Here is a 14,025-nt window from a genome sequence, read left to right as displayed (position 1 = left end):
AGCACTGGGTGTTATATGAAAACAATGGATCGTGGATCACTACATCAAAACCTAATGATGTACTGTATGGTGACTAACATAACATAATAAAATTAAAAAAAAAAAAAAGAATAAAGACTATGGATTAGATAACACTATATATTTAGTTTCACCCACCTACTTACCCTTCCCATTATCCAATACTTCCTATATTTTGGTGTTGCCATTTCAGATTATTTTCCTTCTGATTTAAGAAAACCCTTTACTATTTCATCTATTGTAGGTCTACTGACATGATGGAGTTCTCACTTTTTGTCTATATTAATTCCACTTTCACTTTTGAAAGATGCTTTCACTGAATATACACTTCCAAGATGGCAATTATTTTCATTTGGTACTTTAAAGAAATCATTTCATTATCATGTAGTTTCTATCATTCATGTTGCTAACTGTGCTATCATTGTTATTGCTGTTCCTTTGAAAGCAATGATATTTTTCCTCTGCTTGTAAGTTTTTCTCTTGGTTTTTTGTCCTTTAGGAGTTTAATTATGATATATCTAGCTATAGTTTTCTTTGTATTTATCCTGCTTGAGGTTCACAGAGTTTCATGAATCTATGGCTTGATGCCTTTCGTCACTTCCAGAAAATGCTCAGCTAGGTTTTTGACCTATTCTATCTTTTCTCCCCTTATGGGATTCTAATTACATATATGGTTGAACTTCTCACGGTGGTCTACCACTCTTACACTTTGTGTACATACTGTATTTGTGGTGCACATGCACTTGTGTGTGTGTGTGTGTGTTTATGTGTGTGTGTGTGTTCAGCTCTTATATATGTAGCTACCCTTGAAAACCTCAAAAGTGATCATCACATGATACAGGACACTTTTTAAAAAAGAAAAGGAGGTAGAAAGGAGGTATTTAGTCTTTTTTATTAAAAAAATTCACCAATTCTACTCAGAGAAGTTATCAAACAACGTAAAAAATTAACTCATAATACTCAAATAACTAAAATAATACATTTCTACACTGCTCCCACCTCTTCTAATACTACCTATTTATCGTAGTGAACATTTATCACCCATACTGTAAGATATCTCCATTAACGCATAAAACCATAGTGCATCCTTCTCTAAGCACCTATAACCATACAACTTACATTACTTATCTAAATTAAAATCTCCAATATCAGATATTAGCTAAACACTAGATTCAGAAGGGCTAATAAAGCCTTCAATAGCTGCTCCCTCCCAAAACTAAATGGAAAATAGACTAGAAGATATTGCACATTATTTCTCAATTTACCTGTGCTTTGGTTCATCACAAGTCTTGGAGGAGAACTTGTTTCTTCAGATTCTTCTGATGAGTGTGCCAGGAAGTCATGAAGCTTCTGCACCAATGTATTCAACTTGCTTTCACTATCAAAACAAAAATTTAAAGAACTTCTTTAATTAGCCTGTCACCTATTTAATCAAATGTAAACTTCTAACAAACTGAAAACATACCTATACTGTAAGTGGTCTGAAAGAATGCATATTCAAAATAAAAGTAAAAGAAAACGAATTTTCATTACTTCATTGAGGATTTGAAAACATGAGTAAAATGCTGAGTGATTTTGCTTTACATCATTTAAAATAACAATTGACTAATATATCAAATATATTTACTAAACACTCTCTGGAAGGCTTCTGTATTTTTTTTAATCACTCTATCTTCTGCTTGTCACAGAATAATTGTATAAATGACAAAAAGATGAAGAAAATCTAAAACAGGACTTAGAAGAGCTCACAGATTCCCAGGGAAATATTTATATAACTAAATTGTTACAGCATATCCTGCTAAGTTATATAATAGGTACATCTGTAATCCAACAGATTTATAAAAGCTAAAACTAAAAAGAATGCACCAAACATATATCCCATTTCTAATACAGGATTTCCTAAACTTAAACAAGGGAAAATAGATAAAACTGACTTGATTGAAATTCAAAACTTTTGTGTATCAAAAGATACCATCAAGAAAGTGAAGAGATGAACCATACAACTAAAGAAAACTATTTTCAAATCATATATCTGAAAAGGTATTAATATCCTTTTGCATAATATATATCCTTCAAATAAGATGATATATCTCTTTAAAGGATTTATAACCTTTTAATACAGAATTTTTATAATTTAACAATAAAAAGAGAAAGGACCCAATTTAAAAATGGGCAAAGGACATGGATATGCCTAGGTGGCTCAGTCAGTTAGGCGACTGCTTCAGCTCAGGTCACAATCCTAGAGTCCCAGAATCGAATCCCCTGTCAGGCTCCCTGATCAGCCGGGAGTCTGCTTCTCCCTCTGACCTTCCACCCTCTCATGCTCTCTCTTTCTTTCATTCTCTCTCAAATAAATAAAATCTAAAAATAAAATGGGCAAAGGACATAGATATACACTTCTCCATAGAAGATATACAAAGCGCCAGTAAAACATGAAAAATGTTCAAGATTATTAGTCATTAGAAAAATGCAAATCAAAACCACAAGATACTATTTTACACTCATTAGGGTGGATATAATTTTTTAAATGAAAAATAAGGGTTGGCAAGGGTGTAGAGAAACTGGAATCCACATATATTGCTGATGGAGATGTAAAATGATGCAGTCATTGTGAAAAAGTTTAGTAGTAACTCAAAAAGTTAAAGAGTTACCAAATAACTCAGTAATTCCATTCCTAGATATATATCCAAAACAATGAAATCATATATCCACACAAATACTGTACACAAATGTCCATAGCAGCAATATTCGTAACAGCTAAAAAAGTAGAAAGTACCCAAATGTCTACCAACTGTTAAATAAACAATGGAATATTAGGTCTCGATAAAAAGGAATAAAATATACACCCATGCTAAAACATGGATGACACTTGGAAACATTATGCTAAAAAAGGCAAATACAAAATGCCACACATTGGATGATTCCCTGTATATATATATGAAATGTCCAGAATAGGCAATTCTATAGAGACATTAAGATCAGTGATTGCCAGGGGACGGCGGAAGTGGGGTATTGGGAGATATGGGCTACTTTTTGGGGCAATGAAAATGTTCTAGAATTACAAAGTATGACAGTTGCACAATACTGTACATTTTCTAAAAAAAAAACTGACTTATAAACTAAATTGATTTAAATAGTGAATTTCATTTAAATTTTCTCAATAAAAAATGCAAACAGAAGAAGAAATTCAAGAACATACCTATGTATTTACATAAAAAAAAACTTGTGCATACACTTCCAAAGATATCCATAACCAAAATGTAAAAGGCAAATAATTTGAAAATAAGGAGATAAAAACATCCTCATATTTTTTAAAAATACTCAAGTCTTAGTAGATAAATGAATAAAAGAAACAATTTTTGAAAAGGGAATACAACTGGGTAACAAAAAATTGGGAGAAAAAGCACTGCAACCTCACTAAGAATTAACAGAATGCAAATTAAAACACTGAATCGGGTAACAGCTGTGTTGGTGCTTCCTGGGCCAGGCACCATCCCCATTCAAGCAGTGCACTGGGCCCACCCCAAGGGCAATAGTCCCCTCTGCACCATTTTCCTATGTTTGGCTAGAGAGAACCCAGGATATTAAGGGAAGGAAAAAGAAATGAGATATAACAGACATTACTATGTGGAATTTTGGTGGTTTTGTTTCAATGAAGAGGGTTTTTGGTTTTTTGTTTGTTTTTTTAACAAAATTCTGCAACATACTTGCCTCTACAATAAAGGTACCAAGACTTGGTATGATTTCTACTTTTTGCCATAACCTTGCTTTCGAAAACACTTAGATGTATGAAAAATTGTCGAGTTACTCAGAGTCCTTAATCTTAAATTAGAAAATGGAACCAGAGAAAAAGATGCTACATGTCTACCAATGGCACACAAAACTCCTTGTAACCAAAATTCAAAAATAAGAATGAATGATGTCATTCTACATCTTGTCCCATCAACAGATTACAAAGAGCAAAAAAGTTGTTCTTTAGAAAAGAGCATATAGCAAACTGGCAGAATAACGATTTGCTCACTCATTCCTAGAATTCACAGAAATCCAACCACAAAGCCAGTGATCACATGAATTCATGCTGTAGCTGGCCAAGGTCAGGACTATGGATAAATCACCATAACCCTTTAATATTAGTATCACCAAATGCAAAAATTAAAACAATTGGATACAATCAGTAGAAATCTTTAGTTCTGTGAAGGATAGCACTTTTAGACATAAACATGTGTGTATTATAAATTATGAGACCAGGTAGAAGCCAAGTGGTAAAAGAAAAAAAAATGATACTTAAAAAATTTTGCCCATTGATCTTCTCTTGTTGAGAGTGGATGGGATTTTTAGAAATAGCCAAATGTCATTTAGAATCAAATGTGGTGAGTTATCAAATTGGGTAAAATTAGTTTTTGCCAAAATCTGAAGTATTCCTGCAGATTTATTTTCTTGCATGCCTTCTAAATGGGTTACAAAAGGATGTCCTAAGGAATGACATCACTGATATCAGCATGGCCTCCTAAAGTGAATACTTAGAAGGGAAATACTCATCTGCATATAAAAGCTCTGATGTCAGTTTTTGAAATCTGCCTCATTTTTAGAATCGCACTTTCAGAGATGATCCTTGTAATTGTGTAAGTGTCATTTGTGGAAATGGTATTTTAAACACACCAAAATCGGGGCACCTGGGTGGCTCAGTTGGTTAAGCGACTGCCTTCGGCTCAGGTCATGATCCTGGAGTCCCGGGATCGAGTCCCACATCGGGCTCCCTGCTCAGCAGGGAGTCTGCTTCTCCCTCTGACCCTCCTCCCTCTCATGCTCTCTGTCTCTCATTCTCTCTCTCGCAAATAAATAAAAAAAATAAAAAAATAAAAAAAAATAAATAAATAAACACACCAAAATCAACTATTTAAAAAGGCAACATTAACCAATCCTTTTGTGAAGTGAACAATCTTCCTAAGGCAAAACCACACACATTAACTTACCAGTTTTATAATTGTGAACTATTGCAAATGATATGTTTTATTAGATCTAGACATGGTTGTCACTCTCTTCCTCTCTCTACCAAAATATGAAGCTGACTCAACCAGTACTATATACATTACTTAACTGTACATGCTAAATAAGTCCTTAAAACCATCCTCTAAAAGTGGTTAAAAATCTCCACTAAACCATCCTTTATTTTTTTTTTTTTAAAGATTTTATTTATTTATTTATTTGAGAGAGAGAGAGAGAGAGAGAGAAACAGCATGAGAGGGGATAGGGTCAGAGGGAGAAGCAGGCTCCCCGCCGAGCCGGGAGCCCGATGTGGGACTCGATCCCAGGACTCTGGGATCATGACCTGAGCCGAAGGCAGTCGCTTAACCAACTGAGCCACCCAGGCACCCACTAAACCATCCTTTAAAAGTGGTTAAAAATCTCCACTGAGGAACAATGTGTTCAGCCTTCATGCTTACAGTCACACAATTTCAACAGTGGCTTGATGCAGATGACTACTGAAATCTGACCTGCCTATCTGCAAGTGGATCAAGAAAAATTTAATTCTTCCTGTAAAATAACCATATCATGAATGACTAGATTTTAGACAAATTTTGAGTCCTGATGTCAATATTTTTAACTACGGGCTGTGTTCTTTCCCTTGAATGTTTACTGCTTTATTTTTTTTCCAGGAGGAACTGTGGGATACCAAATATTTTATGTGTATTCTTTTGTACTATTATTTTGGAGATGTTTATGCATAGAGGAACTAACCACTTTTTAAACTGAATTTTTTATTATAAGATAAATGTAGATTCACATGCAGTTTTAAGAAAGATTCTGTGTATTCATTACCCACTTTCCTTCAATGATAATGTCTTACAAAACTATTTTTCACTTGCAACTCATTCATCTACCTGTGTTTAAGACACAACAATGGACGACACAGACTCTGAAATTTGGTTATATGATCATGAGTATGATCACATTGACCAAAATGGTTTTTTTAATGGAAAAATGAACAGTAAGTAATTTAAAATTTTTGTTCACATCATGATTGTTTAAAATAGCACTGATAAAAATATTATTATCCAAATGGGAGTTACATTATCTCTATTCACAAGATGGCATCTTCTATGTAGAAAACCTTAAATAGATCACAAAAAATCTCTGAGACAGCTAATAAACAAACTCAGTAAAGTTAGTGGATACAAAATCAACACACAAAAACCAGTTGCATTTCTATACACTAACAATGAACAGTCCAAAATGGAAATTAAGAAAACAATTCCATTTACAATAGCATTGAAAACAATTAAATATTTTAGAATTAATTTAACCAAGGAGGCAAAAGATTTATGCACTGGAAATTGCAAAACAGCACTGTTTTCACTGCTGAAAAAAATTAAACACAAATAAATGGAAAGATACCCTATGTTGATGGATTAGAAAAAGTTAATATTGTTAAAATAACAATACTCCACAAACCACCTAGAGATTCATTTCAACTCCTATCAAAATCCCAACAGCATTTTTTGCAAAAATAGAAAAACCCATCCTAAAATTCATGGAGAAACTCCTGGAATCCCAAAAAACCAGAACAATCATGAAAAAGAAGAAAGTTAGAGAACTCACACTTAATCCCAAAAAACCATAACAATCATGAAAAAGAAGAAAGAGAACTCACACTTCTTGATTTCAAAACTAACACCGGAGCTAAAATAATCGAAACGGTGTGGTATTGACATAAGGACAAACATATAGACCAATGGAATAGAAAACCCAAAACTAAAACCTTGTGTAGATATGGTCAATGATTTTTTAACAAGGCAGCAAGATCAATCAATTGAGAAAGGGCAGCTCTTTCAACAAATAGTGCTGGGAAAACTGGATATCCACATGCCAAAGAATGAAGCTGGACCCTTGCCTGACATCACATATAAAAATTAATACAAAATGCATCAAAGAACTAAACATAATAGCTAAAACTATTAAATTACCGGAAGAAAAGATAGGAAAAAAATCTTCATGACATTGCATTTCATGATTTCTTGAATACAACACCAAAAGTACAATGCAACAAAAGAAAAAAAAAAAAAGCTGGATTTCATCAAAATGAATACCTTCTGTGCATCAAAATGAGTACCTTCTGTGCATCAAAGGACACCATCAAGAGAGTGAAAAGACAACCCAGAGAATATGAGAAAATATTTCCAAATCATATATATGAAATGGTATTGGTATCCAGAATACATAAGAAAATCCTGGAACTCAACAACAAAATTTAAAAATAGGCAAATGACTTAAATAGAAATTTTTCAAGAAGATGTACAAATATCCAATGAGCACACAAAAACAGGCTCTACATTGCTAATCATTAGGGAAAAGCAAATCAAAACCAAAATGAGATACAATTTTGCACCCATTTATATTACAAAAAAATGGAAAATAACAAGTCATGATGAGGATGTGGAGAAACTGGAACCCTGAATGTACTGCTGGTAGCAATATCGAATGGTTCAAGCACTGGAGAAAAACAGTATGGTAATACTTCAAAAAGTTAAACATGGAACTGCCATATGACCCAGCAATTCCACCTCCAAGTATATATCTAAAAGAAATGAAAGGAGGAACTTACACAACAACATTCATACCAGCATTATTTATAAGAGCCAAAAGGTACAAATAACCAAATTCCATCAAAGATATATAAATGAAACAATAAAACACAACAGACATGTGAAGTAAAAGGAATGATATTCCCCCAAAAGGAATCAAATTCTTACACATGCTATAAAATAAATGAACTTTGAAAACCTTATATTAAATGAATAAGCCAGACACAGCAATAGGACAAATATTGTATAATTCCACATAGTTGAGGTTCCTAAAATAGTTAAATTCATAGAGACAGAAAGCACATTACAGGACTGGAATGGGGATGTAATACACAGTTACTATTTAATGGGTACAGTTTTGTGTTGGAAATGATGAAAAAGTTCTGGAAATAGAGAGTGATAAGGATTGTACAAGAATGCCAATGTATGTACCTAAAGGCAATTAATTATACACTTAAAAATAGTTAAAATGGTAAATATCTTTAAAAACGTAGGATATATTAGGCAAATATTATAAAGTTATGAGAAAGTCTGTGTTGAACATGGCCGCTAAAAATATGAACAAAGAATGGACAAACTTCAGCACTGCTTCCACTAGAGAAAATTTGGAAATAACACAATTATTCACAAAAAAAACCAGAATAGACTGTATGTTGATATAACACAATACTATAAGCAGTTAAATGAATGAACTAAAGCCACACTAATCAATATAGACTAAAAACAGTTCAAATGGGACTTCAGATTCATCTACAAAATTCTAGGAATATAAAAATCTGAAGGAAATAACATTAAATTTCAATTGCCATTTACTTTAATAATAAAACAACTTATCTTCACATCAGCCCACAAAACAAGCCCTAACAAATTAAAAGAGATGGAACTCATACCATGCGTATTTTCTAATCACAACACTATGAAACTAGAAGTCAACCACAAGAAAAAGTCTGGAAATACCACAAATACATGGAGGTTAAGTAACATGCTACTAAACAATGAATGGGTCAACCAAGAAATCAAAGAAGAAATAAAACAGGACATGGAAACAAAGGAAAATGAAAATACACTGGTCCAAAACCACTGCGAGGAAGCGAAAGTGGTTCTAAGAGGAGAGCTTACATCAATATAGGTATATCTCAAGATGCTAGAAATTTTTCAAATAAACAACCTAACCTTACACCTAAAGGAGTTAGTAAAAGAAAAACAAACAAAACCTAAAACCAGCAGAAGGAAATAAAGATTAGAGCAGAAATAAATGATACAGAAACTAAAAAAAAAAAAAAAAAAAATAGAACAGATCAATGAAACCAGGAGCTGGTTCTTTTAAAAGAACAACAAAATTGATAAAGCTCTACCCAGCGTTATCAAGGAAAAAAGACAAAGGACTCAAAGTAAAAAAAAATAAATAAATGAGAGAAAAGAAGTAACAAGCAATACCAGAGAAATACAATTATTAGAGATTATGAAAAATTATAATGCTAACAAATTAGACAACCTACAAGAAATCAATAAATTCCTAGAAACATATAAATTACCAAAACTGAAACCGGAAGAAATAGAAACTTTGAATAGACCAATAACTGGCAAATAAACTGAATCAGTAATTAAAAAACTCCCAACAAACACCAGTCCAGGACCATATGGCTTCACAGGCGAATTCTACCAAACAATTAAGAGTTAATACCTATTTTTTTTTTTTTAATGGTGAAACGGGGAAAGAGTCCCCCATTTATTTATTTTTTTATTTTATTATCTTATGTTAGTCACCATACAATACATCATTAGTTTTTGATGTGGTGATCCACGATCCATTGTTTTCGTATAACACCCAGTGCTCCATGAAGTACGTGCCCACCTTAATACCCATCACCGGGCTAACCAATCCCCTCTCCCCCCTCCCCTCTAAAACCCTCTCTGTCTCTCAGAGTCCACAGTCTCTCATGGTTCATCTCTCCCTCCAATTTCCCCCCCTTCATTTTTCCCTTCCTTCTCCTAATGGCCTCCATGCTATTCCTTATATTCCACAAATAAGTGAAACCTTATGATAATTGACTTTCTCTGCTTGACTTACTTCACTTAGCATAATCTCCTCCAGTCCCATCCATGTTGATGTAAAAATTGGGTATTCATCCTTTCTGATGACTGAGTCATATTCTACAGTATATATGGACCACATCTTCTCTATCCATTCATCTGTTGAAGGGCATCTCAGCTTTCAACAGTTTGGCTAAGGCAGACATTGCTGCTATGAACATTGCGATGCATATGGCCCTTCTTTTCACTACATCTGTGTCTTTCGGGTAAATACCCAGTAGTGCAATTGCTGGGTCATAAGGTAGCTCTATTTTTAATTTTTTGAGAAACCTCCACACTGTTTTCCAAAGTGGCTGTACCAACTTGCATTCCCAACAACAGTATAAGAGGGTTCCCCTTTCACCACAACCTCTCCAATATTTGTTCTTTCTTTCCCTGTCCATTTTTGCCATTCTAACTGGTGTAAGGTGGTATCTCAATGTGGTTTTGAGTTGAATTTCCCTGATGGCTGATGATGATGAACACTTTTTCATGTGTCTGTTAGCCATTTGTATGTCTTCTTCAGAGAAGTGTCTTTTTGTATCTTCTGCCCATTTTTTGACTTATTTGTTTTTTGGGTGTTGAGTTTGAGAGGTTCTTTATAGATCTTGGATACCAGCCCTTTATCTGTAGTGTCATTTGCAAATATCTTCTCCCATTCTGTAGGTTGCCTCTTTGTTTTGTTGACCGTTTCCTTTGCTGTGCAGAAGCTTTTTATCTTGATGAAGTCCCAAAAGTTCATTTTTGCTTTTGTTTCACTAGCTTTTGGAGATGTATCTTGAAAGAAGTTGCTGTGGCCGATGTCAAAGAGGTTACTGCCGGGCGCCTGGGTGGCTCAGTTGGTTGGGCGACTGCCTTCGGCTCAGGTCATGATCCTGGAGTCCCGGGATCGAGTCCCGCATCGGGCTCCCTGCTCAGCGGGGAGTCTGCTTCTCCCTCTGACCCTCCTCCCTCTCATGCTCTCTGTCTCTCATTCTCTCTCTCTCAAATAAATAAATAAAATCTTTAAAAAAAAAAAAAAAAGAGGTTACTGCCTATGTTCTCCTCTAGGATTTTGATGGATTCCTGTCTCACTTTGAGGTCTTTCATCCATTTTATCTTTGTGTATGGTGTTAGAGAATGGTCCAGTTTCATTCTTCTACATGTGGCTGTCCAATTTTCCCAGCACCATTTATTGAAGAGACTGTCTTTTTTCCATTGCATGTTTTTTCCTGCTTTGTCGAAGATTATTTGACCACAGAGTTGAGGGTCCATATCTGGGTTCTCTATTCTGTTCCATTGGTCTGTATGTCTGTTTTTGAGCCAGTACCATGCTGTCTTGGTGGTCACTGCTTTGTAATATAGCTTGAAATCGGGCAACGTGATGCCCCCAGCTTTTTCTTTTTCAACATCTCCTTGGTGATTCAGGGTCTTTTCTGATTCCATACAAATTTTAGGATTGTTTGTTCCAGCACTTTGAAAAATGTCATTGGAATTTTGATTGGGATGGCATTGAAGGTATAGATTGCTCTGGATAGCATAGACATTTTAACAATGTTTATTCTTCCGATCCATGAGCATGGAATATTTTTCCATCTTTTTGTGTCTTCTTCAATTTCTTTCATGAGTGTTCTGTAGTTCCTAGACTATAGATCGTTTACCTCTTTGGTTAGGTTTATTCCGAGGTATCTTATGGTTTTTGGTGCTATTGTAAATGGAATCATTTCTCTAATTTCTCTTTCTACAGTTGTGTTGTTAGTGTATAAGAAAGCAACTGATTTCTGCACATTGATTTTATATCCTGCCACATTACTGAATTGCTGTATGAGTTCTAGTAATTTGGGGGTGGAGTCTTTTGCGTTTCCCACATAAAGCATCATGTCATCTGCGAAAAGAGAGAGTTTGACTTCTTCTTTGCCAATTTGAATACCTTTTATTTCCTTCTGTTGTCTAACTGCTGTTGCTAGGACTTCTAGTACTATGTTGAGCAACAGTGGCGAGAGTGGGCATCCTTGACGTGTTCCTGATCTTAAGGGAAAGGCTCTCAGCTTTTCCCCATTGAGGATGATATTCGCTGTGGGTTTTTCATAGATGGATTTTATAAACTTGAGGAATGTTCCCTCTATCCCTAAACTCTGAAGAGTTTGAATCAGGAAAGGATGTTGTATTTTGTCAAATGCTTTTTCTGCATCAACTGAGAGGACCATATGGTTCTTCTACCTCCTCTTACTGTGATCGATCACATTGATTGACTTTTGAATGTTGAACCACCCTTCCAGCCGGGGATAAATCCTACTTGGTCATGGTGGATGATCCTTTAAATGTATTGTTGGATCCTACTAGCTAGGATTTTGTTGAGGATTTTGGAATCCATATTCATCAGGGATATCGGTCTGAAATTCTCCTTTTTGATGGGGTCTTTGCCTGGTTTGGGGAATAAGGTAATGCTGGCCTCATAGAATGAGTTTGGAAGTTTTCCTTCTGTTTCTATTTTTTGAAACACCTTCAGTACAAAGGTATTGTTTCTTCTTTGAATGTTTGGTAGAATTCCCCAGGGAATCCATCAGGCCCTGGACTCTTGTTTTTTGGGAGGTTTTTGATCACTGCTTCAATCTCGTTACTGGTAATTGGCCTATTCAGGTTGTCCTGTTTCAGTCTTGGCAGCTTATAGATTCCCAGGAAGGCATCCATTTCATCCAGATTGCTCAGTTTATTGGCATATAGGTGTCAATAATAATTTCTAATAAGTGTTTCTTTTTTTTTTTAAGATTTTATTTATTTATTTGACAGAGAGACACACAGTGAGAGAGGGGAACACAAGCAGGAGGAGTGGGAGAGGGAGAAGCAGGCTCTCTGCAGAGCAAGGAGCCCGATGCGGGGCTTGATCCCAGGACCCTGGGATCATGACCTGAGCCGAAGGCAGACGCTTAACGACTGAGCCACCCAGGCGCCCCTCTAATAAGTGTTTCTATTTCCTTGGTGTTAGTCGTGATATCTCCAGTTTCATTCATAATTTTATTAATTTGGGTCCTTTCTCTTTTCTTTTGGATAAGTCTGGCCAGAGGTTTATCGATCTTACTAATTCTTTCAAAGAACCAACTTCTAGTTTCGTTGCTCTGATCTACTGTGTTTCTGGTTTCTAATTCATTGATCTCTGCTCTTAATTATTTCTCTTCTAATGCGTGGCTTAGGCATCGTTTTTTGCTTTTCCTCTAGTTCTTTAAGGTGTAGAGTTAGTTGGTGAATTCGGGATTTTTCTTTTTTTGGAGTGAGGCTTGGATAGCTATGTATTTCCCCCTTAGGACCGCCTCTGCAGTATCCCATAGGTTTTGGACCGATGTGTTTTCGTTCTCATTGATTTCCATGAACTGTTTAAGTTCTTCTTTGATTTCCTGGTTGACCCAAACATTCTTGAGCACAGTGGTCTTTAGCTTCCAGTGTTTGAATTTCTTCCAAATTTTTTCCTGTGATTGAGATCCAATTTTAAAGCACTGTGGTCTGAGAATATGCAGGAAATAATCTCAATCTTTTGGTATCAGTTGAGACCTGATTTGTGACCCAGTATGTGGTCTATTCTGGAGAAAGTTCCATGTGTGCTCGAGAAGAATGAATATTCTGTTGTTTTAGGGTGGAATGTTCTGTATATATCTATGAGGTCCATCTGGCCCAGTGTATCATTCAAAGCTCGTTTCCTTGTTGATTTTCTGCTTAGATCATCTGTCCATTGCTGAGAGTGGAGTATTGAGGTCTCCTAAAATTAACATATTGTTATCAATATGACTCTTTATTTTGGTTAGCAGTTGGCTTATGTAGATGGCTTCTCCCATGTTCGGGGCACAGATATTTACAAGTGTTAGATCTTCTTGTTGGATAGATCCTTTAAGAATGATATAGTGCCCTTCTATGTCTCTAACTACAGTCTTCAGTTTAAAATCTAATTTGTCTGATATAAGAATTGCTACCCCAGCTTTCTTTTGAGGTCCGCTGGCATGGAAGATGGATCTCCATCCCTTCACTTTCAGTCTGGATGTATCTTTAGGTTCAACATAAGTCTCTTGTAGAGAGCATGTGGATGGGTCCTGTCGTTTTATCCAATCTGCAACCCTGTGCCGTTTTATGGGAGCGTTTAGGCCGTTCACGTTGAGAGTGATTATTGAAAGATATGAATTAATTGTCATCATGTTGCCTGTGAAGATGTTGTTTTTATAGATTGTCCCTGTAAATTTCTGTTGTATATCACTCTTGGGGTCTTTCTCCTTTTATAGAACCCCCCTTAATATTTCTTGCAGGGCCAGCTTAGTGGTTACATATTCTTTCAGTTTCTGCCAGGCTTGGAAGCTCTGCATCTCTCCATCCATTCTAAATGAAAGCC

At 35.4% G+C, this 14,025-nt stretch overlaps 1 protein-coding gene across 7 annotated transcripts in view; it reads right to left on the bottom strand.

The window, feature by feature from the left end:
- The window catches only part of ATRX (ATRX chromatin remodeler), a 305,789-nt gene that overhangs the window by 246,283 nt on the left and 45,481 nt on the right, over positions 1–14,025 (bottom strand). For all 7 annotated transcript variants that reach the window (XM_032387887.1, XM_032387888.1, XM_032387891.1 and 4 more), the window contains one exon: positions 1,284–1,396. In XM_032387887.1, coding sequence (XP_032243778.1) covers positions 1,284–1,396 — 113 coding nt within the window. The remainder of the gene's footprint in view (positions 1–1,283; positions 1,397–14,025) is intronic.

The sequence above is a fragment of the Phoca vitulina genome, unplaced genomic scaffold (assembly GCF_004348235.1).
Source record: "Phoca vitulina isolate PV1807 unplaced genomic scaffold, GSC_HSeal_1.0 scaffold51, whole genome shotgun sequence".
NCBI lineage: Eukaryota > Metazoa > Chordata > Mammalia > Carnivora > Phocidae > Phoca > Phoca vitulina.
The sequence above is the reverse complement of the archived record's forward strand: the minus strand, read 5'-3'. Positions and strand labels throughout refer to the sequence as shown.